The 27629-nt window shown below is 33.5% G+C and overlaps 3 protein-coding genes across 3 annotated transcripts in view; 2 read left to right on the forward strand and 1 right to left on the reverse strand.

Moving 5' to 3' along the window:
* The window catches only part of LOC138307091 (uncharacterized), a 33794-nt gene extending 27967 nt beyond the window's left edge, over positions 1 to 5827 (reverse strand). Inside the window, exon 1 of the mRNA XM_069247721.1 lies at positions 5665 to 5827. Coding sequence (XP_069103822.1) covers positions 5665 to 5827 — 163 coding nt within the window. The remainder of the gene's footprint in view (positions 1 to 5664) is intronic.
* Positions 5828 to 16331: 10504 nt separating this feature from the next.
* LOC138307563 (uncharacterized) lies at positions 16332 to 22268 on the forward strand. The gene is made up of 2 exons (XM_069248364.1): positions 16332 to 18492; positions 19633 to 22268. Exon 2 carries the CDS (start codon positions 19870 to 19872, stop codon positions 22141 to 22143), a length of 2274 nt encoding a protein of 757 aa, XP_069104465.1. The 5' UTR covers positions 16332 to 18492; positions 19633 to 19869; the 3' UTR covers positions 22144 to 22268.
* A 357-nt stretch (positions 22269 to 22625) lies between these two features.
* Positions 22626 to 26618, forward strand: LOC138307564 (uncharacterized). Its single transcript, XM_069248365.1, has 2 exons — positions 22626 to 24001; positions 24390 to 26618. Exon 2 carries the CDS (start codon positions 24727 to 24729, stop codon positions 26299 to 26301), a length of 1575 nt encoding a protein of 524 aa, XP_069104466.1. The 5' UTR covers positions 22626 to 24001; positions 24390 to 24726; the 3' UTR covers positions 26302 to 26618.
* Positions 26619 to 27629: the final 1011 nt, after the last annotated feature.

Genomic DNA, 27629 nt, shown 5'->3' on the forward strand with positions numbered 1-27629 from the left:
GTTTCTTCTCGTTTATATTCAATGTTTTGACTGCGTTTATATTAACACACATTTCGTCGCTTACATCGAGCGGGCGCGCCGAGCCGTGACGCAAGGTAAGCCTATAGTACTATACATGTATACAGCATATATACGTATACGTTAGATCTACAATTTGAGTTTTTTAATCGAGTAAATGGTTATTCTAGCTTTATGATGTAGATATTTTCAGTTTCAAAACATTCCATTTACACCACTTCAAAAAATTCAAACAAGCATATATTTAACTTTAGATTAGATAATCAGTCCAATTTGATAGCGATATCAAAATGATGTTCGGATCAGTCTGGACTGAGATTTAGATAGCATATGATGTAAATTTCAGTGTAATAAAAAAAAGTATAATGTAACACTATCTTTTTACGAGTAAAATCCCAAAATTTAGCATGAATATATATCTAGAATCCGTGTTTTTTTATTTCATTCAAACTTTGCTGCTTTAACGATATGATGCAAAACGGCACCGATTTTGAGTCTGAAAAAAAACGTGGACGTTTTTGAGTAAGTTTGTGATATTGGAGTTACAGTACCGAACTTATACCGAAAATAATATGTATATCTATATTGTTGCCTTTGAAACTTTATCCATAACGTTTACTAAAAAGCAGAAATACATCAATGGTATTTCTGATATATGTTTCCTAATATTACAGTTTTTTAAGTGTAGATATTAAATTCATTATTTCAAAATAATACTAAATCCTTAAAATAGTATATTCATTGTCGACCGTTTTTGTATATCCATACCGAGATTTGATAGTATGATATATGAACATTTAACGTATAATCCAAAAAGTAACCACATACAGTGTTCAAATGAAAATTGAAATTACTCGTATACAGGCATTAAAAATAGATATAATATCTTGTACCTTTTTAAAAATATACTAAGTGATATTTAAATAAGTATATTTAGTGTGATAATGTTGTAACCCTTCTTGTATGACTATACATGTACATTAAGATTCGAAACGGTGAAAATACATGCTTAGAATTTTTACTAATACCTTAGAAATTACTGGAGATTGCTATATGCCACGATTCCGTAATTACAGTCTAGACTGGAATAATTTTTAAGGTTAAACCTTTAGTTGAACTAGTTCTTAGAACCATTTTTGTTTCTGAATAAGTCACCTTCCATTTTTGTTTTACCTGCGTACGACATATATATATATGTGTATGTAATATGTATTCCTAGGTATGATCAGGTATATTTTATTTCCATTTGCTTTTACATCTTCATTCTAAAAATGGAGGTGACAATAAAAAAAACCTAGAGCATAGATGTACGGGGTTTCCATAATTCAAATCACAATCCAATTAACGGATGTCCTAACCTGATTGACAGTAAGACAATAGCAAATACCCGATATAGTCCACCGAATAGCAAATTGCCCGCGGCCAGGTAATTACAGGTGAGTTCGATGAATGGCGTTGTGTACAGGTAAATAACATCCTGGTCAAGGTATTACATAACCATCAAACCAAAGGCATGGCTAATTATATATCTATAATGTCGGTGTATCTACTCGTATATCGATTAAAAATTGAAAGCGACCGCACGGTCTGAAAAAATAGTTTGTTTTGCTTAATATCTCAATATTTAGATCTTTTATAATATCGAAAGTAAAAATTCTTTCTACATCACATGTTAGAAACGACCATGTTGAAACGTTTTACGGTATTGTAAATTAAATGTATCTCGATTTATTCGGTTAGCAACACACAACACAATGTTTGTAATGATAAATACCATCATCGGTGTGTACGTATGTCAAGCATCATATCCTTGATGCTTTTAATCAAGAATTTCTTCAATTTTTACGTAAAATTTCATTCCGACAGTCACAAACTTTTCAATTCACAATGTGTCAAAGATACAGACTACAGGAAATATTATCTAATTAAAGCTTATTCGTTGCTGAACTCCTCGACATAAAATCCGAAACTTTTATTTTTGTATGAATTTTCTTTCATAATTACACGAAGATACCTGCTATTAGAGCACAAATTAGAGTATTTGAAACATCGAATTTCACTCTTTTAGTTATTTATATTTCGAGCCAAAGTTATTTGTACGATTAACTTCACTCAAAAGTAATCATAAAAAAAATCTTTGATCGGCTTTTCCTGTGACCGTCGCGATGTAAGTGATAGCACATCAGTTATAGTACAGCTATAAGCCACGGACTATTCATGACGTCACACGGTTAGTTTAGGGCTAGAAAATATGCATAATCGTGGCGGTCAGAAAAATTTGACCTCGATATCGGCGGTTTACAGGTTATTTCGGTCGCGCGCGGCACGGAGAGGTTTCTTCACGGTCTAATAAAGCCATTTCCAGCATAAACTAAAAAATTATCATTTTTGACTGCACAAATCCTTTAAATATATCACGGAATTATAAATGCTTATAAATCCTTGTATAAATATATAATCATGTAATCGTGTTCCGTATTTTTGCATTAACACTTTTTGAACTTGATTTAGGCCTAATAGTTATCGGACTAAACGCACCATTTTAATTTAATAATAAAAATGTAAATGTGTACAGATTACCGAGTACCCGGATGTACTGTTACGTTATCTCCTTAAAATTGCTGACTTGCAATATGGCGTGTGTGTGTCAATGATTATATATATATAAAGTCAAGTGAAATGTATTATATATATGCCAATCATAAATAATTGAAACATTTTGACTGCACAAATCCAAGGATTTATAAGTGAGAACTGTCTCTTTTACCCTACTGTGAACTCTTTACCCTACTAAACTTACCACGCGTAACGCTAGAGAAAACCGGGAAATCGAGTCCAACGAAACACCAATGTAAAGTTAATAAAATTTCACAACTTTTTAGTACTTGCTTTAAGGACGGAAGATTTAAAGATATGTCTTAAATTTTTTGTTAAAAAATAATTGACAACTCATGAAATGACGCTTCAGAAAGTAAGACGGTAAACGGTAAAAGACCTCGCACCCACAAGCTACATCAAAAATCCTTGCGAGCTGCGCCGGCGGATATTAACGGAAAATCAGTCGTCTAAATTATTCTGCCCAACGTTCACGGTACAGTACACAAACGCAAAAGCTCCTACGTCGTACTTTGCCCAAAACACCCAGCGTGACTTTGGTAGACTTATGTTCACCTAACATACGTCCTTGGTATCATCAAGGATGTATTTTAGACAAAAATCCTTATTATCATTATTATTCATTTATTATAAGCGACCGCGGTGTGAAAAAGTGCTCACAGAATATTAGACATACCTACATCATATGTTCAACTAATATATACTATGGTCTCATTAAATTATTAGGTAGTATGTATGACTGTTTTCTGGTGTTAAAAATCATACACATATGATCGCATTGAAAAAGTGTATACAAACTATCGTCGGCCATTTTTTTCACTTCGAGCTCCCCAAAATGCATACGTAATCCCCTTCGTAAAACAGGGGTACCGCTAGCTAGCTCCTACCCATGTGGTGTCAGGATGGCCCCAATGCCGCAATTCGGCATCAGCTAAAATTTGTCCAATGTGACGTGATTACGGCGTCCGTTAAAAATGGAGTATTAGTCGGATGACACGTGTGTCGGTACACAGTACACCTTTGAGAGGTGTATCTATGCGACAACATATAAGTAAATGTACAGGTAATATAAAATTCACTAAAATTGACTAGAGAAGAAAGAACATTATACTGGCAATAAGTTTTTATATAAACATTGTAAATCTTTTTTTTTTAAACTTCTTTGTAAACCCCCATTAAAGTGTACTGAGTTAAAAAGGGTCTTCCCGAACTTCACTTTTACAAAACTTTAATCTGTCTTTCGTTGATTATACATTTTGAGTATATATATTTTTAACAAATGTATAGCACAGTGATACATCGTTATCATATGATGGGGCCCCATTATGTTTATTTTATCATTTGACGTTGTTTGATTACGTCACGCACTAAATATAGCCTTTTGAAAAAATTGCTAAAGCGTTGCAAATTATTTGTTTTGACACAATATTTCCATTTAAATTGTGTATTTTATGGTGTAAAAAATAACATTTAAATGGCAGCTATGATAACTCCCAGTACTGAACAAGATTTTTCGAAAGGTGTGCTCTTAAACTGAAAATTGTATGAAAATTCTGTTATTATTGACCTTCTGTATTAGTTGCTTTTCGATTCGATTCAATGGTGCCATGACGGCGTTTATATTCAATGTTTCTGCGTTTGCGTTTTTATTCAATGTTTGCTGCGCTAATATTAACACATTTCTGCGTTTTTCGTAGCTTAATTACATCGAGCGGGCGCGCTTACATCGAGCGTGACGGCCGAGCACACGGCTTACACAGGTAAACTTTACCTTGTGAAACGAGACTTACAGTACGTACAGCCGCCACGCCGATTGTAACCTGAAAAACAATTATGTTTACAATTCTCTTTTCCCCTTTCAAAATACATATACCATAATTATCATATTCTCCTTACATGTATATTTTGTTGTTTTCTTTCCCCCCCACCCGCGTCTCGTCATTTGAGCTATGCATTTTGCATCTTTTTTTTCGGAAGAGTTCCGATATGAGCGGTAACAAATGTACACGGAGATTAACTATGACAAACAATATTATGTGTTTGATTATGTGCAATTACATGTATGTATATTCTTCTCAACAAATTTGAATTGTTGACGATATTAAAATAAGATCGTTTTCCATATAAGAATGAATAAATATTTGTTATTTACAGACGTTTTGCTGTTGCCTTTAATTGTAAAATGCTGATTAAGTGTTTATACATAATGATCTGCTTTTCAGGTTTGCTGAATTGATTTGATATACATTAAACGACCGATATCATATATTCTGGTCAAATTATTTGATGTACTTTACTTTGTTCTTGAAACGTAATGCAGTATAGAGGCCAAACTTAACTGGTGAACTAATACGATAAAATTATATTTAATTCATATTGTCAGAAACAATTATACATATATGTTTCTGATTAAATACATTTTAGTTTTAAGAAGTATTCGTCAATTATTTATCATAAAAATTATAAATAGTATACACGTGTCAATTTTCAGTTGTTTTTATTCATGCTAAAGATATATAATTCGTAATATATAAATGCGTATTTTCGAGTGTTCATGGGTCATTATTTGTGATTTTTGGGGTAGCCATGAAAATGGCTTTTTTTTATAAAGGATTGGCTGATTATAAGATCAAGCCCTCATGTGTCTGATGGCCCGGTCAATGCTGTTGGAGAAAGCAACTTCCGCCGACGGTTTCAGGTGTGTACCATCATTTTAGCTCGGATTGAGGTTGTCTTCAACAAGTCTCTGTCGTGTTGGCAAATGATGTCAGGGTGTTGTTTCTTCATCATTCTGTTGATAAGTGATGCGGCTTGTTGAATTTGCAATCGTGTCTCGGAAAAAGCTCGCCGAACATCACCACTTCTACACCCTGGGCGATAAACAGTTGATGGATTTCTTGAAGAAGTCCAATTGTACGGGCCGTTGACTGGTCAGCGATGTCATTTTCGCCTATCTGTACAAAAGACGGAGTGATAGATGGAAAAAATCTTCGGCTAGTACGATGTCTCTCAGCTGTCGAAGCTTCAAACCACCTCGTCCGAAGGCATGGAATGACCAATTGCCAATGGGTAGTGGTATTTCTTCTTTTCTCCATCGGGCGATGAGGCGTCTGATAAAGCTGTGACCGAGGATGCAGGTCTTCTTGGTGTCGCTGGACAGGTATCGGTAGGTTGCTTCTTGAAAGGTATTCATGTTGTATGATACTATAAGGATTGTGTGAGGGAGTATTTATAGCCTTGGCCACTGATATTTTTTGTCGGAATGACAAAGACTATAAAATCAAAACAAGATTCCGGCAATTAAGAAGTTTAATTGATCATTAAAAGGATCACTCTTTCTCACAATTGTTTTTTTTTTTTTTTTATTTGATATTACATAATTACATGTTTTGACTTAAATAAACAATGGTGATATACTGTCTTTGCTAATTAGTCAGTGTTATGGTAAAGGTTTTTACTACTACCCTAATTACGAGGCCATGCCCAGGCCTATGTTATTACAACGAAGCGAACTTAGCTTGGTCATGTATGATTTCTTTTGTGTCGTCAAAGTTGTTCTAATATTACTATCACTGGACAATATTAAAAACGTCTTTAAAAGCAACTGGTTAGCTGGGGATATTTGTTAGATCTATGTACAACTCGTTATAGGAAATGACATCGGGATATACCGGTGTCTGTATTAATCATCATATCTTATTTCTAAAAATGAGACACAAAAGTGAAAATAATATTGGTTTGAATAGATATCCTGATGAACCGTCATGGCACAAGAATCGAATAAAGCACTAATAAGAAGGTCACATAATAACAGAATTTTCATACAATTTACAGTTTAAGAGCACACCTTTCGAAACCCAGTTACTGGGAGTTATAGCTGGCATGTTATTTATTACACCATAAAATACACATTTACATGGAATATTGTGTCAATACAAACCGACCAACGGCTAGCAATTTTTTTCAAGGCTATATTTAGTGCGTGACGTAATCGATACACAACGTCACTATGATAAACATAAAATATCATATGAACGATCACTGTGCTATACATTTGTTAAAAATTATATACTCAAAATGCTAATCAACGAAAGACAGAGACTAGATTGTCAGTGAAGTTCGGGAAGACCCTTTTTAACCCCAGTACACTTTAATGGGGGTTTACAAAGAATGAACTTTACACAAAAAAAAAAACTTATTGCCAGTATATGTTCTTCTCTCTCTGTCAGGTGAATTATATTACCTGTACATTTACTTCGCTATAGATACACCTCTCAGGTGTACTGTGTACCGCACACGTGTCATCCGACTAATTAACTCCACAGATAACGGACGCCGTGGACAAATTTAGCTATATTGCCCTATTGGGGCCATCCTGACACCACGGGTAGGAGCTAGCTAGCGGTACCCTGCGGGGTTACGAAGGGGATGCGTATGCATTTTGGGGAGCTCGAAGTGAGAAAAATGGCCGACGATAGTTGTATACACTTTTTCAATGCGATCATATGTGTATGATTTTTAACACCAGAAACACAGTCATACAGCTACCTAATAATTTAATGAGACCATAGTATATATAGTTTCATATGTAGTGTATGTCTAATTTCTGTGAGCACTTTTTCACACCGCGGTCGCTTATAATAAGATGATAATATGATACTAAGGATTTTTGTCTAAAATACATCCTTGATGATACCAAGGACGTATGTGAGGTGAATAAGTCACGCTGGGTTTTGGGCAAGTACGACGTAGGAGCTTTTGCGTTTGTGTACTGACCGTGACGTTGGGCGACGACTGATTTTCCGTTGATATCCGCCGGCGCAGCCTTTGATGTAGCTTGTGGGTGCGAGGGTTACCGTCTTACTTTCTGAAGCGTCATTTCATGAGTTGTCGTATTTTTTAACAAAAATTTAAGACATATCTTCTAAATCTTCCGTCCTTAAAGCAAGTACTAAACGTTGTGAAATTTTATTAACTTTACATTGGTGTTTCGTTGGACTCGATTTCCCAGTTCGTCTAGCCAAGGATTTTATAAGTGAGACTCATATACGTCCTTGGTCTAGCGTTACGCGTGGTGTTTAGTAGGGTAAAGAGACAGTTCTCACTTATAAATCCTTGATGATACTTTTGACGATGTTGGGATACAAAATGGGGGTGGTTTCAGTACCAAAGTATTTATGAATTGGCATATTATAATACATTCACTTGACTTTATATATATATAATCATTGACACACACGCCATATTGCAAGTCAGCACTTTTAGGAGATTCATGTAACAGTACATCCGGGTACTCGGTAATCTGTACACATTTACATTTTTATTATGATAAAATGGTGCGTTAGTCCGATAACTATTAGGCCTAAATCAAGTTCAAAAAGTGTTAATAAAATACGGAACACGATTACATATATACAAGGATTTATAAGCATTTATAATTCCGTGATATATTTAAAGGATTTGTGTAGTCAAAAATGATAATTTTTTTAGTTTATGCTGGAAATGGCTTTATTAGACCGTGTAGAAACCTCTCCGTGCCGCGCGCGACCGGAATAACCTGTAAACCGCCGATATCGAGGTCAAATTTTCTGACCGCCCGATTATGCATATTTTCTAGCCCTAAACCGTGTGACGTCACAATAGTCCGTGGCTTATTGCCTGTACTTTAACTGATGTGCTATCACTTACATCGACGGTCACAGAAAAGCCGATCAAAGATTTTTTTTATGATTACTTTTGAGTGAAGTTAATCGTACAATAACTTTGTCTCGAATATACTCTAATTTATGCTCTAATAGCAGGTATCTTCGTGTAATTATAAAAGAAAATTCCACACAGAAATAAAAGTTTCCGATTTTTTGTCGAGGAGTTCAGCAACGAATACGCTTTAATTAAATAATATTTTCCTGTAGTCTGTATCTTTGATACATTGTGAATTGCAAAGTTTGTGACTGTAGAATGAAATTTTACGTAACAGTTGAAGAAATTCTTGATTAAAGAATCAAGGATATGATGCTTGACATACGTACACACCGATGATTTATCATTACAAACATTGTGTTGTGTGTTGCTAACCGAATAAATCGAGATACATTTATTACAATACCGTAAAACGTTTCAACATGTGGTAGAAAGAATTTACTTTCGATATTATAAAAGATCTAAATATTGAGATATTAAGCAAAACAAACTATTTTTTTCAGACCGTGCGGTCGCTTTCAATTTTTAATCGATATACTAGTAGATACACCGACACATTATAGATATATATATAATTAGCCATGCCTTTGGTTTGTATGGTTATGTAATACCTTGACCAGGATGTTATTTACCTGTACACAACGCCATTCATCGAACTCACCTGTAATTACCTGGCCGCGGGCAATTTGCTATTCGGTGGACTATATCGGGTATTTGCTATTGTCTTACTGTCAATCAGGTTAGGACATCCGTTAATTGGATTGTGATTTGAATTATGGAAACCCCGTACATCTATGCTCTAGGTTTTTTTATTGTCACCTCCATTTTTAGAATGAAGATGTAAAAGCAAATGGAAATAAAATATACCTGATCATACCTAGGAATATATATTACATACATATATATATATATGTCGTACACAGGTAAAACAAAAATGGAAGGTGACTTATTCAGAAACAAAAATGGTTCTAAGAACTAGTTCAACTAAAGGTTTAACCTTAAAAATTATTCCAGTCTAGACTGTAATTACGGAATCGTGGCATATAGCAATCTCCAGTAATTTCTAAGGTATTAGTAAAAATTCTAAGCATGTATTTTCACCGTTTCGAATACTTAATGTACATGTATAGTCATACAAGAAGGGTTACAACATTATCACACTAAATATACTTATTTAAAGATCACTTAGTATTTTTTTTTAAAAAGGTACAAGATATTATATCTATTTTTAATGCCTGTATACGAATAATTTCAATTTTCATTTGAACACTGTATGTGGTTACTTTTTGGATTATACGATAAATGTTCATATATCATACTATTAAATCTCGGTATGATATACAAAACGGTCGACAATGAATATACTATTAAGGATTTAGTATAATTTTGAAATAATGAATTTAAATCTACACTTAAACTCTAATAAAGGAACATATATCAGAAATACCATTGATGTATTTCTGCTTTTTAGTAAACGTTATGGATAAAGTTTCAAAGGCAACAATATAGATATACATATTATTTTCGGTATAAGTTCGGTACTGTAACTCCAATATCACATAACTGATAACCGTCCACATTTTATTTTTACTCAAAAACGGTGCCGTGTTTGCATCATATCATTATAGCAGAAGTTTGAATGAAATAAAAACACGGATTCTAGATATATTCATGCTAAATTTTGGGATTTTACTCGTAAAAAGATAGTGTTACATTATACTTTTTTTTATTACACTGAAATTTACATCATATGCTATCTAAATCTCAGTCCAGACTGATCCGAACATCATTTTGATATCGCTATCAAATTGGACTGATTATCTAATCTAAAGTTAAATATATGCTTGTTTGAATTTTTGAAGTGGTGTAAATGGAATGTTTTGAAACTGAAAATATCTACATCATAAAGCTAGAATAACCATTTACTCGAAAAACTCAAATTGTAGATCTAACGTATACGTATATATGCTGTATACATGTATAGTACTAGGCTTACCTTGCGTCACGGCTCGGCGCGCCCGCTCGATGTAAGCGACGAAATGTGTTAATATAAGCGCAGTTGAATATAAACGGAGAAACATTGAATATAAACGCAGAAATAAATAAATACTGGAATTACATGCAACAAAGTACATCAAATATTACCAGAATATGATATCAGTCGTTTTATGTATATCAAATCAATTCAGCAAACCTGAAAAGCAGATCATTATGTATAACACTTAATCAGCATTTTACAATTAAAGGCAACAGCAAAATATCTTTCAAAACTTTTTATTATAGTCTCCCAGACACATTTAAATGTGTTACATGGATTATAAAAATACAAGTTACATTTTTAACTGCACGTGGCAGGATGGACAATATATATCATTACCAATTACTAAAATATGGACAATTAATTTGGAAATTTAATACTTATACCGTACTACTATCATAGCTTTTATTCACATCTACAAAAATACCATCATTTTTTTAATGAATAGGATGACACTTCTTCTTATCAATAATTGGATATTACAAATACCTATAAGGCCACCCATTTTATGAAGACTGGGATTACTATAATAATGCTGTGGGATATATTTAATACGTATATTTTTTATTTCTTCGTGTTTACATACAAAAAGATAGTGAAATTCATCCCCGATATTTTCATTGCATAAATGGCATAATTCTTTCACGTTTCTCAACATTACACCATCTTCCAGTCTCAATTGGAATTTTTAAATTTGATGTACGGAATTTAGTTATATATACATTTCCGGATAATTTTATAAGATACTTTTCAAATCCAAATTTTTTTTTATATATTAGAATAAGTTTTGCCCTCTTGAGGAATTTTCCACATCTGAGACCCATTTTTGTGTGAACTGATCTTGAAGGCGCTGTTTCATAAAACTTTTATAAAAACTATTAATTATTTGTATTTCATTGAGGAAGATATTTGACTGACCAGATTCATCAAAAATATTTTTTAATGAAAATCATGAAAAAAAATGATGATCTTAATGAAAAAACTATCTTTAATATCGTCAACAATTCAAATTTGTGAGAAGAATATACATACATGTAATTGCACATAATCAAACACATAATTTGTTTGTCATAGTTAATCCCCGTGTATATACACATATTTTTACACATAACCTAGACAGTTATTCATTTGTTACCGCTCGTATCGGAACTCTTCCGAAAAAAGGTGCAAAATGCATAGCTCAAATGACGAGACGCGGGAAAGAAAACAACAAAAGATAGTAGAATAGGATAATGAGGATATATGTATTTTTAAAGGGGAAAAGAGAATTGTAAACATAATTATTTTACAGGTACAATCGGCTGGCGGCTGTACGTATTGTAAGTCTCGTTTCACAAGGTAAAGTTTACCTGTGTAAGCCGTGTGCTCGACCGTCACGGCTCGGCGCGCCCGCTCGATGTAAGCGACGAAATGTGTTAATATTAGCGCAGAAACATTGAATATAAACGCAGAAACACTGAATATAAACGCAGAAACACTGAATATAAACGCAGAAACTCTTAATTCTATCGCCGAATCTGTTAATTTCACCGTCGCATCGGAAAAGTTTGGCGATTCCCAACCTCCGACAATGTAGCAATAAATAGCCGTGCACGTAACGAAGTTGGGTAATTGTGACTGATACCCTCTGTTATTCGGCCGTCAGCCGTCACGATCCACGGCGGACAGAAAAATACTTAATTTTACGGCAGAAATACTTAATTTTATTGATCGAATTGGAATTCTGAGGAAAAGTCTTAATATAAAGGGTTAATACTGAATAAAAAAGCACATATGTTAATCCTGCCGAAACTTGTTAAAAATTAAGTATTCTGCCGTTATTCTAACAAGTTTCGGCAAGATTAACACATTTTGGGTTACCAGTGCTAAATACCTCGCGGTAGTTGACTATCACTGCGCCAGACGGCAAAACAGCGAAATGACTCTCAGCTGTTGTCATATATAACACAGGAAATCTTGCATGTGTTTGGTGTTGTAACCTCATCTTAGGCCATCGATATGTATTTTCTGATGTTATTAATGTTTTTAATAACCTTTATATTTTGCTCCGAAAGGTAGTGGGCCTTTAAACAGAACTTTGATACATTTACATAAATTTCTCATTTTTTTATATTCTTTGAGTTTAGAAGTTGTGAAAATTTTATGATATTTGGTCTGTTGTAATAGTACTCATTAATATATAATTTCCTCTCTAAGGTCAAAAACGGGCACTTTAATAAATAATGGAATTCATCATCAATATCATTGGTACATGTATCATAAATATTAGCAGTTTTGATGAAACATGCAGAGATGTCAAATGATGCTATTGATGATCACTTTCTATGTCCACAACACATAGCATATATTAACATATTTTTTTTCTGAATAATGTCCTCAAATTTTCATAGTTGTAATTGTCACTTGACTGACAAATACAGTGGACCCGCGAACAATAAGTACAAATTCTATCTTGATAATTCATATTAATTCATCTACCAGACTCCACAATGAATTTATGATTACTTGTTCTAAATTTACACATTAAAATTATTTCATTATCATTTAATATATCAAAATTTTTTTTCAAAATTACATTGTTTTTGTATATTCTATAGAAAATTGACTTTGAGGAACGAAAAATGTCATTATTCTATTTTTGTAAAAATTGGTCACATAATATTTGCTTAACTTTAACCCATTTTGGATTCAAATTGTGTTGGAACTGTGAGTGCCATATATACATCAGACCACATTCGTTTAAAATATATTGTACAAAAGTTAAGTATGGAACTACTCTGTTTTCATTTACAAAAACATGATATAACATACTATACATTACAGCATTTAATTTATTTTCTTTAGATAGAATTATATTTGACCAATAATTAATCATCTTTATTTCAATGTCAATTACAAGGACACTTATAAATCCTTGGTCAATTATAAGTGGTCTAGTACCCAGTTCGCCATATACCATGTAACTTGGTGTACTTTTTTTCAAACCCAATAGCAGTTTACAAAATTTTTAATAAAAGCGCTCAATTGTTTGTATATTAGTAAAATCCAATATCTCACATCCGTCTAACAAAACTGGTTTAACTATTTTTTCAAATAGTTGACTTAAATTGTAAAGTTCGATGTTTAAAATACTCTAATTTATGCTCTAATTGCAGGTATCTTCGTTGTATCCACACAGAAAGTTTGTGAATTTTTGTCGGGATGTTCAGCAACGAATAAGTTTTAATGAGACAATATATTCCTGTAGTCTGTATCTTTGATACATTGTGAATTGCAAAGTTTATTGACTGTAAAATGAAATTTTACGTAGTAATTAAAGACACCCTTTTTAAGCATCAACGATGTGATGCTTGACGTACGTAACAATGTGTTGTGTGTTGCTTATCGAATTAATTGTTATACATTTATTACATGCCGTAATACGTTTCAACATGTGGTAGAAAGAATTTATTTTTGATATTATAAAAGATCAAATTGTTGAGATATTAAAAATGCTCCACCGCTGACAAATGGTATTTTTTCACTATCAAAAACAGGAGCAGACGATTTAGTATTTTTCTTCATTACCACCATTGAAAAGCTTGAGCTTCTAATTTTAGTTCAAGTTAAAAATATGAACAATAATTAATTGCATCCCGAAAAAATTCCGTGTCACTATATCCTATATGGAATGAAGTACTGATTGCGCATGCACCAAAGGCTAAATAAATTATTTTATATCATTTTTTGTGTTAATTAGACATATATATACACGATTAAACACCAATTATTGTTCAAATGATGAATATCATTTATGCTCTGTCGGCGGTGGAGCATCTTTAAGCAAAACAACATTACTATTTTTTTCAGACCGTGCGGTCGCTTTCAAATTTTAATTGATATCCGAGTAGATCACCGATATAGATATATAATTAGCCATGCCTTTGATTTGATGGTTATGTAATACCAGGACCAGGAGGTTGTTTACCTGTACACAACGCCATTCATCGAACTCACCTGTAATTACCTGGCCGCGAGCAATTTGCTATTCGGCGGACGATATGCGGGTATTTGCTATTGTCTTACTGTCAATCAGGTTAGGACATCCGTTAATTGGATTGTGATTTGAATTATGGAAACTCCGCACATCAACCTATGCTCTAGGTTTTTTATTGTCACATCCACTTTTAAAAAGAAGATAAAAGCAAATGAAAATAAAATGTCCCTGATCATACCTAGGAATATATGTGTTACACACATATTATTCAAACTATTCAAGTCTACATTGTAGTTCTGTAATTACGGAATCGTGGCATAGCAATCTTCCGTAATTTCTAAGGTATTAGTAAGAATTCTAAGCATGTATTGTCACCGTTTCGATCGAATCTACATGTATACACGAAGGGTTACAGTATTACCACACTAACTATACTTATTTAAATATCACTAAGTATATTTTTAAAAGATACAAGATATTATATCTATTTATAATGCCTGAATACAAGTAATTTCATTTTTACACTTTATGTAGTTACTTTTTGGATTATACGATAATTGTTCATATATCATACTATTTAAATCTCGGTATGTACTATTTTATGGATCTAGCATAATTTTGAAATAATGAATTTAAATCTTCACTTATGCTGTAATTTAAAAACATATATCAGAAATATCAATTTATGTATTTCTGCTTTTTTGTAAACATTATCGGGATAAAGTTTCAAAGGGAACAATATAGATATACATATTATTTTTTGTATAAGTTTTGTACTGTTACTACAATATCACATAACTGATAGCCGTCCACATTTTATTTTTACTCAAAAACTGTGCCGTGTTTGCATCGTTATGGCAGAAATAAAAACACGCATTCTAGATATATTCATGCTGATCCAATTTTTTTTTCAAAATCTCAGAGCAGGTTTTAGCTGTTATTTAACTAAGTCTGTTATCATCTAAAGCCACAGTAAGTTTATCCAAAGTAGACCGTATTATCGAAGTTCTGTATGATCTCCTTCTGATATCATTTTTATACCACACATTCAATAAGCACATGGATTTATGATTCTACACTTTCCAAACAATTATTCATAAGTTCGTTCATGTTCTGGTAAACGACCAGTTTGAAACCTAATTGGTGCCACTCCACACCTTAATTTGGCTGATGCACTTCTATAAGTTTTTGGCATATTTATATCAGAGACTTAAATAGTTTTTGTTTAAAAACAGATTTAAGAATAAGACTATATGTGAGTAGTTTATTACCATCATTGTTTGTTTTACTACAAGCACGACTTCTCACATGAACACCTTCTTTTTGGCATAAGTTTAAATCTGCCTTGACGGGACGAGGTGTAGTGGGATGCGTGTTCTGAGGTACTGAAAGGGGAAGAGAGAGAGAATGTGTTCATTGTTCATTAAACACCAATGTAAAGTTTATTAATTTTCACAACGTTTATTACTTGTTTTAAGGACGTAAGATTTAGATGATATGTCTTAAATTTTCGTTAAAACATTCGACAGCTCATGAAATGACGGCCCCGCTTCAGAAAGTGAGACGGTAACCCTCGCACCCGCAAGCTACATCAAAGGCTGCGCCGGCGGTTATCAAAGGAAAACGGTCGTCGCCCAACGTCACGGTCATTGCACAAACACAAAAGCTCCTACGTTGTACTCCCAAAAAACCCAGTGTGACTTATCCTTCTCATATACGTCCTTGATTAAATCGTGGCACTATTATAAATATGCTATATATAATATACATACACCTAAATGTATACTCTGTGTTGCCACTATGTACTAACGCTACACTTTAACCTATATTTGTATATTTCGTTCTGATTTTCCTTCCTTGGAAGGTTATTGGAGCTCCTGTTGTGGTAAGAGACATCTCGTACATGCTCACTTTTTATGGCATATGTGTAATTTCTGCGGGGGAGGTGTGTGGGATGGGATTCTGAGTGACTGAGTGAAAGAGAGAGGGTGAGGCAAATAATGACATTCGTATAGAAATTTAGAAATAGAGACATAAAAATAGAGAGTTATTTGAAAATGTCCTTATTGAACTATCATCACTGTTGTTGATGGTGATTACGCCTATACCTGTGTCATTTGTTTTACATATGCTAAGGAACAGTTGAATCATTCTGAACGCACACAAAGTATTAAAAGTCTCCAGAAATGCAGGCATGTGAATAACGATTTTCGGTATTTATTTGAAATTTATAGTTTCGTTATAAAATATATCAAAAACTGAGTCGTAGAATAATACAAGGGTTTCTGGAATGCTTTTAAACAGGTTCAGGTCATTTTACTTCAATAAGTAAAATGTCTAATTCGAAAAATGACTCCTGAAACTTTGTTCACCGAGCTCATTTTTCACGTTACAGCGACCTTATATGCCTTTAATGAAATACATATTTCCTTATAAACCAGTGTATTTTCAGGCACGTTATAAACTCCAGCAAAATATTTTGATTTTATCAAGAATGTAAATTTTGTATTTAATGTTATTAATATTGTCTAGGTCTATTGTCACTTGTCACGTCTTTGTATGTAAGGAGAGAGCTTTTATAAGTTGTAATAAATTTTGCCTTATCCCTATGTCTTTTATTTTGACAATAGAATATGTTTAAACTAAACTAAGTGAAATACAAGGTGTCAAAAACTGACGTTTTGGTCATTGACGATACGTAAGTGGTAAGATAATTGCCTATTTTACCCGTGACTAAAGGATAAAGTTATTTAAATCTCTGGTTATGTGGAATAAATGAGCGAAAATTGTGCCATGTTATTTTTTCTTCAGTTAAAACCATATGCTGTGAAAATCATTCCAATAAATAGACAAACACGTATATATGATGCCATATACACGTAACTTATCACACAGACATAATTTATGCACAGTTGAATTCTTGGTTTGTATGCCTTATGTATGTTTAGATGGAAACATACCTCCAGAAATTACTTTACAATTACTAATAACACTGTCAAATGTGACATGAAATTGTAGACAACACATTGGCTTCATGGTTTGACGTATGTACACATTTCACTGTACTGTAGATGTAAGTACAGTATATATAACGATTTTTGGCAGTACTGCCAAAAATATTTTCAGCTTTTATTTGTACTTGTAAAATTAAATGTAAAATCTACGCACTGTAAATATTGTAATTCTTAAAATGTTGGTAATTTTTGGTGGTAATTACAGTTAACATATTTAAAGCTAGTTTTGTTTCGTGAGTATGAAAAATGTGACACAAATGACTTTAAAGTAATTCAAGGTACATGTATGTTGTCCCAATATGCAAAAGGGCTAGATCTCTTGACTCCATCTATCACCAAACAAATGATTATTTGCATTTTGAACATTCAGATATATAACATGATAGTAAAAAATAAAACACTTCACAAACAATCAGAACTGTTAATATACATAGCAAATTAATACTGAAGATAAAAAACACTCGAAATGAAGGATGCATTGCTTATAGTAGAGTCTGTGTGTCAACTGTATTGGCAGCATTGATTGTTCATTGGTGATTTAATTGATTTCGTTGATTATATAGAATTCATCTTGCCGATAACGACGGCATCGTTAAAATAAATAACATGAAACATTTTTGTAACAATGACAAAATTTTTTTTATCGCAACATGCAGTTATTTTAGCTTGAAATTAGAACAATTTTAATGAAGCTAAACATTGGAAATTAACTCAAAATTTATCATTGAATTATCAGATCACCATTTGACAATGACAAAAGTCTTTTATCGCAAAATGCAATTATTTTTGTTTGACATTATCTCAATTGAACCAGATGACCAGTTTTAAGGTTCGGGTAAATGAAGATTACTATCCTTGGTGTTGTGTTTGTGTATTCCTCAAACTAAAACAAAGATATATATCATTGTTGTTGTATCTACCTTATGATTAAACAAAAACCTAATTATATATAGAAATATGACACACAACAGATAGAGGATATCGGCCGAAGATCTCCCTATACATACAATAGCCCACGTCGTGGCCCACCTATCAATAAATCGATATGTATACCTTATTATAGGTGTACTCAGTGCTAATAGTATATATTTACTACCTCATCGGACCATCGACATCAAGAATTTGGAAAGGTAAGACTCATTTCGGATAAATATTGACTAGATTCGTTGTTAAATTATTTCAAGATAATCATCACCAAGTAGCAAAACGAATAATGTGTCTTCGAAAGAGAGAACAATCATATGAGTTATAGCTAATGTTATGTGTATTAATATGTTATGTTTTTTACGAGTATTAAAAGGAAACAATACTTTACTGATAACCATAGTTTTTTTTTAGCATTACATTAAGTTACTAGTTTTGAACCAAAATATATTTTTTAATCAGTTCAGTCCCATACGAATCATGTTTCTTTGATTATTCAAACTTTCGGTTTTTATTTCGGTCAGATCATTTACAATTCTGTTTATTTTTTAAACTATGTTTGCCTTGTACGTTGGGTATGTACAAACTTTTATTCGACAACAACAAACCTGGTTAAAACAAAACTGGTTAAAAATCCTGTCCTTTAACAAGAATAGATAGTGAACGAAACGCACACATGAAATATCAAATGTTAAAATAGTCGATTAGTACACGGTAAATATGTACATATATAACACCCTATTTTCAGGTCTTCTTAACGTGTTAAGACAAAAGTTATTGGGTTTGAACATTTTTAACAATGACTCACAAATGGCCCATTGTATAGCGATAACATACCATGACAAACTGATATGTCTGTTTAACTTATCATGAAATAGTAGACCATGTTATTCTCCACGTATACATGGAATTCTTGATCCAATTTATTTAAAAACTTATTTTTATCAGTTATGTTGTTATCAAACTTCTTTTTTTAGTTCAAGTGCATATTTTATCATGCTATGTACACATTGCTTTATTGCAACTACACCATCGACCATAAAAAATGTAATTGTTCTCCTACGGATGTATAAGTTACATTGTATATGCTAACAGCAGGACAGGTTCAGATCAAATTTGCTTCAAAAAAGGAAAATTCTCAAGAACTTGACTTGAAATTCTGAATTTCACTTCAGGATTTTCCAGGTCATTTCCAATGAAATTGACATTAATTTCAAGTCATTTTCAGGAATATTTCAGGTTTTTTTTCAAGTTAATTGAATAAACCCAAGTATATTTTACCTATGTATAACTTGTTTGATCACATAAAATATCCTACATATAACCGATATGGTATTGTGTTACAGATGCAGTTGAAAATTTATATCCTAAAAACGAGAAGAGATCTGTTTGATAGAAGACATGGGGATTCATCATGACTATGAGGAATTCTTCGGTATCTTCAGTAATTACAAGGAATAGTCAAGATCAGTCACACTTAAGATAGCAGTATATATTTGAATATGTGGACGAAATAGCTATTTGCACAAAATAGTCATCCGTACGTGTTCAGTGTAACACAGAGAGAACAGCGAGAATTCAAAATGTTTAGGGCCGTTATTAACAAACTGAAACTTTCTGTGTTGTTTCTACAACAGTTTAACCTTCGGAACCTCTTCTGCGTTTTCTTTGCGGTCCTGTTGTTCGGACTTCTGGGCTTTCTACTAAACTTTTCCTATATGATTCAAAAGACTGATATTATTATAGTTACTGGGAAAACAGCTATTAAACGAGAATTCCGGAAGACATTAGAAACGATTGAACAGGAAAGTAACGACACATACCCAGACACTGTACAAGAGAAAGACAAAGGCGACTACTTGGATGAAAGTTTTTACGATGATAGATTCGATGATATGTCATTGCCACTGCCACCGATGTTCGAGAAGCCGGATGATGATGAAATCTTCAACGAAACGGCTCGTGAATATCTATCATTTAACAACAGTTTTTCGTATCCCATGGAAATAGATTTGGAACGCTTAGTTAATAATCTTATTTTGTTCAAACAGCGCATACCATACCGTCAGATCAACCCGCATCCTTATACTTTTATTAATCCGCCCCCAAAATGTCGTTTCCCGCCTCATAACAACGTCACAAAGAAAATACTAGTGCTGATAAAATCCGCCGTGGCGAACATGGAGCTAAGAGCCGCCGCGAGAGCAATGTGGAGGGACTTGCGTGACCCATTTGTGTGGCGTGTCTTCATGCTAGGATACAATGGGTCGTACCAGGCACTGGTCGATGAGGAGGTTCGACAATACAACGACATCGTCCAAGAGAATTTCTTGGACGCGTACATGAACAATACTCTTAAAACGGTCATGTCGTATAACTGGGCAACGAAGTACTGCTGGGAGGCTGACATGCTGTTCTTTCTTGATGATGACTACCATGTCCAGCCACACGGGTTGATTAAGTATATCAGACAAATTTCAAACAAGAACAAAACAGGCGTTTATCTAGGGACAACAGCTGTCTTGGCCCAGCCTGAACGCAATATTAAATCCAAATGGAGAACAAGTTTCCATGAATATCCATACGATTATTTCCCTACATATATTGGAGGTGGAGCGTATCTACTTTCGAAAGACGTGGCAAGAAAGTTTAAAGTAGCTTTTCCATACGTAATGTATTTGGGGATTGACGATGTGTATTTAGGTATTGTAGCTAAAAAACTGTCCATCTATCCGAAATTTGATCCACATTTTTCCAGTACTTCAAACATTTCTTTAGCGAAGGAATGCTCCCACGATCCGGCGGAGCTAGTGTCGGGGAACTGTCGTATAGCCGACAGGAAGCGTAGATTATTATTACTAAGACCTCCGAAAACTGTATCACATGGCAAATTCCTCGAAGACAATGTGACTTTCACTTATCCGTTAATGGTGAATATGACGCAAATTGTCACCGATGTTCTTCTACGACACAAAAATCCTAGTGTTCAACCAATCAACCTTCATCGCTACAACTACCTTCACCGTCCGAACAAGTGTTCGTTTCTTCATTCTGATAAGAACATCAAAAATGTCCTCATGCTATTTAAGTCGCATGCAACTAACGTTGAAGAACGGTTATATCTTAGAAACCTCTGGGGCATTCACCGGGATTTTAACTTTAAGAAAGTGTTTCTGTTGGGGACGAGTCGCTCCAAACAGTCTTTGGTCGACGAAGAGAGCCGGAAGTACAGAGATATTGTCCAGGAGGACTTCCGGGACGAGTACATGAACAGCACCTTAAAAACCATTATGGGTATTAACTGGGCAGCTAAGTTCTGTGGAGGTGCAGATTTCCTTGTAGTGGTTAAGGACGGATATAACATTAATATAAATAAAACATTGTTATATTTAAGGAAAATTTTGCCAAGCAAGCAAACTTCTGATGTCTTCAGAGGAAAGTTAGTCAAAAATGCATACCCGACACGCGACAAAGACTCAAGATTATTCTTGTCACGTAAAACGTATCCTATGGAAAATTTCCCACCTTTTATTCATGAAAAGTTTTTCGTATTATCAGCGGACGTAGCGTGGAAATTTCATGCAGCCTTTCCTTTTGTTCAATATTTTGGACGAAGTGATGTTTATTTGGGATTTGTGGCGCGAAAATTAGGAATAAAGCCACGCGAGGATCATATATTTGTTGACCCCCCAAAGCTTGATGTGATAAGAGAATGTCCGGATGAAAGTTTCGCAAAACTAATCACTAAAGACTGTGTACCAATCAAGCAACTACTGCAGGATAATTCAACTAAAAGAGGGATAAAAGTTATACGAAAAGCTAACGTAAAAGCGGTTAATGCTGTGGGAACATCTTAATGCAAGGAAGATCAGAAATGCACCTTGACATGTGTCCTAAATGCAAGTATAGTCCAAGTTCTAGGTTTGTATAATTAGTTAAAACAAATTCAATGAAATAAACGAATTCTGTAAACTTACATATTTTAGTGGTTTTTAGCGTTTTTCACACAAGACTTGTTATGCGCGAATTCATCACTGCCTTCGATCACCTGTTCTTAGTCAACTTTACGCCACAATAAGTACGTTTACATTATCTAATAAGTATTGTATGAATTGTTTTATTGTTTTGTTGGCTACTAGGAAAATGTATCCGTTATCAGGATGATAAAATGCAATGGTTTAAGGTATGTCATTGTAACCATACAATGTTGAATTGCTGTCAAAATTGCGTATGAAGATTCTACAAACGATATTTATCATAAAAGTATTTTGCCAAATTTCTGTATGGCAATTTGCTATAAATAAAAAAAATTATTATTTGAAAATCACAAAAACTCTTTGATCGACGTTACACCGATGCTTCAACGAGACCGAAACATCACCACAAGAGATCCTTAAATCATCGTTGTGTTTTGTATTCGAGGCATGACGTTTCTACATCGCTGCCCTACATTGGCAAGACCCAGGTTCCATTCATTTATATTTTAATGTTTAGCGATTAGATAGAGTAACACATTCACATTTTTGTTCTGATCACATCCTTTTATTCAGTCAATTGATAACAATTACCATTGTATTGGAATAATCCTGGGTCTAAATACAGCAGACGTATTATTTAAATGATCATTAACTGGATGGACTACACATTCACTTTTCCTGTATGTAACACATAATTTGAAAATGTTGAAAAAATATAATCTTACGACAAATCAAGTGTTGTAATGTTCTAGAAAGACCTGCATATTGTATAAATGTTCTCCTAATGTATCACTCACAGTGCGTGCATATTAATTTTAGAAAGAGTGCTTGTGCTTAAAAGATGGCTGTAAACCAGCTTATTTTCACTGCGATTTAATATCGCGATTTAGAGTCACACCACTCACATGGTTCTATTTTAAGTACACAGTGATTTTTTTATGATTTCGTACTGCTTGCAAAATATACGAGATAATAACTTGGTTAAAAGTACTGGTAATTGATATTTATATGAAGTAAAGTTTCACCAATCGCCAAATGTCTTATTCGTAGATGTAAAAAAGTGTCAATATATTTTGTTCCTCATCTTTACCTTGCTCTTTCACCGACAATTCGACAAACATATAACGAATAACGAAATTCTATCTTGGTTAGATTGATGTGAAAATGCATGAGCTTAATATATTCCCTAAGCTATTATCCTATCAGTCCATCCTATAACTAGAACGTGTCCGAGTGGAACAACACCCAGGGTTTACATTGTCTTAACGCTACAAAGGAATTTTACTCCCAATTACATACTCATTCACAGGAAATTGACACCAATGGACTTAACTGACGAATATATTGATGGGAAATAACGGATTCATCACACCGTTGAATGCATATAATGAATCAATGAATTTAAAGAACAAAATCAGACATTTGTAAGGCCTTATTGACAAATACCACCAAATACCATCAAATAGATTAAGGATAAGATATTATGAACTCAATTCACCGACTTCTTTGAATACATAGGTTTGATTGTATATTTGATACTATATATTAATGAATAGACCATTTGACTCATTCATTTTAACACTTGTATGTTATAGAATTTAGAAAAGCTTAACTATTGTTTTATGGAATAGCAAATCATAAGCCGAGTGATTGTCTTAAACACACTCATTTGGGATTCATGAGGTTTTCGTCATTATTGATGGACATAGGTATCTACCTTCCATTGTGAGTGAGAAAGGTAAGTGACATTTATTTTGTCAATTGTAGGAATTAGACTATAGTATACTTATAAATTAATTAAGCTCAATCTCTGATTAAGGTCAGATTATTTTAACCACATGCAAAGAACCCCTGGTGTGGACTTTGTCATAATATTTTTTACATGCTATATATGGTACTACATGTATCAAATCACGTTGGTAACAAAGGTTATATCGTATTATAGATTTTAAATAGGATGTTGACCTATTTTTCTGTGTTGACACGAACATTCATTTTGAATGTAGCTATTTTGGTATCTATTTTGAATAGAAAAAAATGCATAAAAATATCTTTCACAGAATTTACACAAAATCAAATTCAGGTCCAGAAATTAATGTACGACTTTCAAATATTCTTTGCTTCAGGAAATAATCAAACATGGTGTTTATTCCGTTCGATTCGCGGACATTGCCATGCACCCGGAACAGGTTATTTCCATTGCTGGCCTCATTCACCAGGAGAGGAGTAGCAATGAAAGTATTCGGTGTTCTTCTGCTGCTTGCAGTTTTCAAAAGTATGTACCCAAACGAAGTCAGTATTTCTTCAACACAGCAGGTAAATGGTCAGACGAAATATCTTGGCTTGAATTGTCGTCTTCCCTAAAAACCGCCTGAGCTAGAAAGACTTTGCATTCGTAACGGAAGTAAAATTGATTACCACCACAATTCAAAGGACAAATTAGACTTAAGGCAAAATAAAACTATGACTAAAATTGTACCTAAAATTCTTGAGGACCCGTTTGGAAATTTGACCATTGAAAATGTTTTAGAGGACATAGTACTAGGAAGTTCACCTTACCAGGTGACCAATCCTCATCCATATAAACCTATTTCCATGCCACGTGGCTGTGGTTTCCATGGCAACCAAACCAAGATTTTGATCATGATGTATTCTGGTCCTGGAAACATTAATCAAAGGAGACATGTGCGGCAGACGTGGAGAGAGCTCAAAGATCCTAACGTGAGGCTAGTGTTCTTACTGGGACTGCTAGAGGACGCTCAGTATGTGTTGGAAGATGAAAGCGACCAATACGGAGATATTGTACAAGAGGACTTTTGTGAGTCACATGGAAATAAATCTACTAAGATGGTTATGGGGTATAACTGGGCTGTGACCCACTGTCCTGCTGCTGACGTCATACTCATCCTCGATGAGACATTGCATGTTGTATCCGATATTGTTTTCGAATACATCAGAGACCTAGTGACGGAGTCGCCAACTAGGTTATTTCGCAATGATATCCGACCAGACCAGCATACCGGAAATTCTTATGTCAACCTGATATCGTTTGACGTCGCTAAACAGTTTCACATACTTTTCCCTTATATCAAACCAAAAGACGAAAATTTAAATGATTACGTAAGAACTGTTGCAAACATATTGTCTATTAAACACATATATGATCCGTACCTTGACCACGAAAATCCGGCTTCATTCTTTGCCTTTACTGGCCAAAATGTTTCGAAACACTTACTGACATATCCTCTGAACATAAACTTCAGACGTCTTGTCGGACGAAAGGTTCTTTATAACGAAGATATACCGCATCAGCCAATCAACGAGAACCTACCTCCAAACATTCACAGACCAACACGTTGCAAGCTACTGAGGAAAGGGGCAGTTCAGGATCAGTTCCTAGTGGTAGTATGGTCGGACGCCTTTGACAGTGAACAGCGTTCAACTATACGAGAAGCATGGGGATACCCAAACATTACTGTAAAGATCGTGTTCGTGGTAGGGTTTCTAGATAATCATCAAAATAAAATTGATGCCGAAAGTACGACATATGGGGACATATTACAGGTTTCTGCAAAGACAAACAAGTTCCACGATACTTTAAAAACAGTAGCAACATTCACGTGGATCGCTCAGAATTGTGAAAATACTAAGTTTGTTTTATTTCTTGATGGCAATATTAATGTAAATACAAGTATGACAATGACATTGATGAAGGAATTAGTTAAAAGTAATGATAGAAAAGTATTCCTTGGTCAGGTGAATAATGAATTGGAGCCTGATAGAAACGCAAAGTCGCTGACATACGTAAGTGAAAATGATTATCCGTTTGACAGAGTTCCACCTCGAATGCTTGGCTTGAATTATATTTTGTCCTTTGATTTAATAAAGACATTCGATATTAGTTTTCCCTTTGTAAAATACTGCAGTGCAGTGGATATATACATTGGAATAGTGGCAAGCAAATTGATGTTAACACTGCGGAATGACGAACGCTTTGATAGGACGAGCCATAGTTCATTCTTAAGAGGCATACCTTAGGATGATGCATTGCAAGTAGTGCATCCGTATAACTTTATGCGTACATGGAATAATTACAAAGTCAATAAATAAGTTGTCGAGTATATGTAATAAGTCAATAAATAAGTTGTCGAGTATATGTAATAAGCCAAAAAATTTCATACAAAATCCGACTTTCTGATTAGTCAAATCTTTAATCCATAAAACTTAGACAAAAAGATTTTGGCGCGAAAACCAAGTTATTAACTTATGTATAATATAACGGTAACTTAAAAATTCAAATAAAAACAAAGTTGAGATAAAATCTGTTATGGATTCACGAAGAAATATGTTTCTTGTGTAAACTGTAATTGTAGTAGGCAATTATTTTGTATGATGCTTGAAAGAGTATAGAAATAATAATAATAAAAAAAAATAAAAAAATGTCTTTGTGTATTTTATTTTCCCGAGTTAGATTTATATTGGATCCAATGACATTGACTGACAATACATTCAATCTGGTGCCGTACAAGGCTAATGTTCTGGGTAATTCAAGGGAGATAACTCTTGCAGTCAAATGATACAATATAATCATACGATGTACACGAAAGACATCAAACACAAATTAAATATACCATGACATGAATTTGACAACAACAATTGTTCTTAGCGACCACATAGACATGCTACTACTTTGTTCTTATTATTAAACTATGCGCTCTCAAAGTGTGAACTTATATTGATCATTCTGAGAAGTAAGTACAGAATTTTCAATCGTTAGTAAATCAAAGAAACCATTTATAACCAAATGCAAAATACAAATGTAAGTTAATTTACACTAAAGTTTTATCATTTGCACGCAAATGAAATGAAAACAATTAGAAAAACTGTAAAAATAATGAAGAAATTAAAGTAGGTAAAATGAAATTACATGTTATAATATTTAAAAAAAAAATCCGAAAAAAACCAGCAAACGATAAAAAATAGGAATGTAACAATAACTAAAAAAGAAGCAATTATAACAAAAAGTAAAAAAATAATTATAACAATATATGTAGATGAAAAAAAAAAGAAATTAACAACAAATATGAAAAAGATATATAACAAAATGTAGTTAAACAAAGAACAATATTAATTGGTAAAAAAAGAAAAGATAAAAGAAATAACAACTGCAAAAACAGAAAAAAACATACAAGAATAGAAAAAAAAACCAAAAAAAACCCAGCAAACTAACAATAGGTAAAAAAGACCTAAATAATGACAAGAAGACAAGAATAACTCAATAATTCCAGACCGCATCAGTCGATAGAGAAATGATTCATGTCGTATAGAGGTTACTCAGTAGTATGGCACTATATACCATTGTAACA

This window comes from Argopecten irradians, chromosome 14 (genome assembly GCF_041381155.1).
Source record: "Argopecten irradians isolate NY chromosome 14, Ai_NY, whole genome shotgun sequence".
Taxonomy (NCBI): domain Eukaryota; kingdom Metazoa; phylum Mollusca; class Bivalvia; order Pectinida; family Pectinidae; genus Argopecten; species Argopecten irradians.

Bases quoted from the DNA above. Each gene is read 5' to 3' on its own strand.
- LOC138307564 (XM_069248365.1), top strand. From the start codon at position 24,727: ATGACTAAAATTGTACCTAAAATTCTTGAGGACCCGTTTGGAAATTTG.
- LOC138307563 (XM_069248364.1), top strand. From the start codon at position 19,870: ATGTTTAGGGCCGTTATTAACAAACTGAAACTTTCTGTGTTGTTTCTA.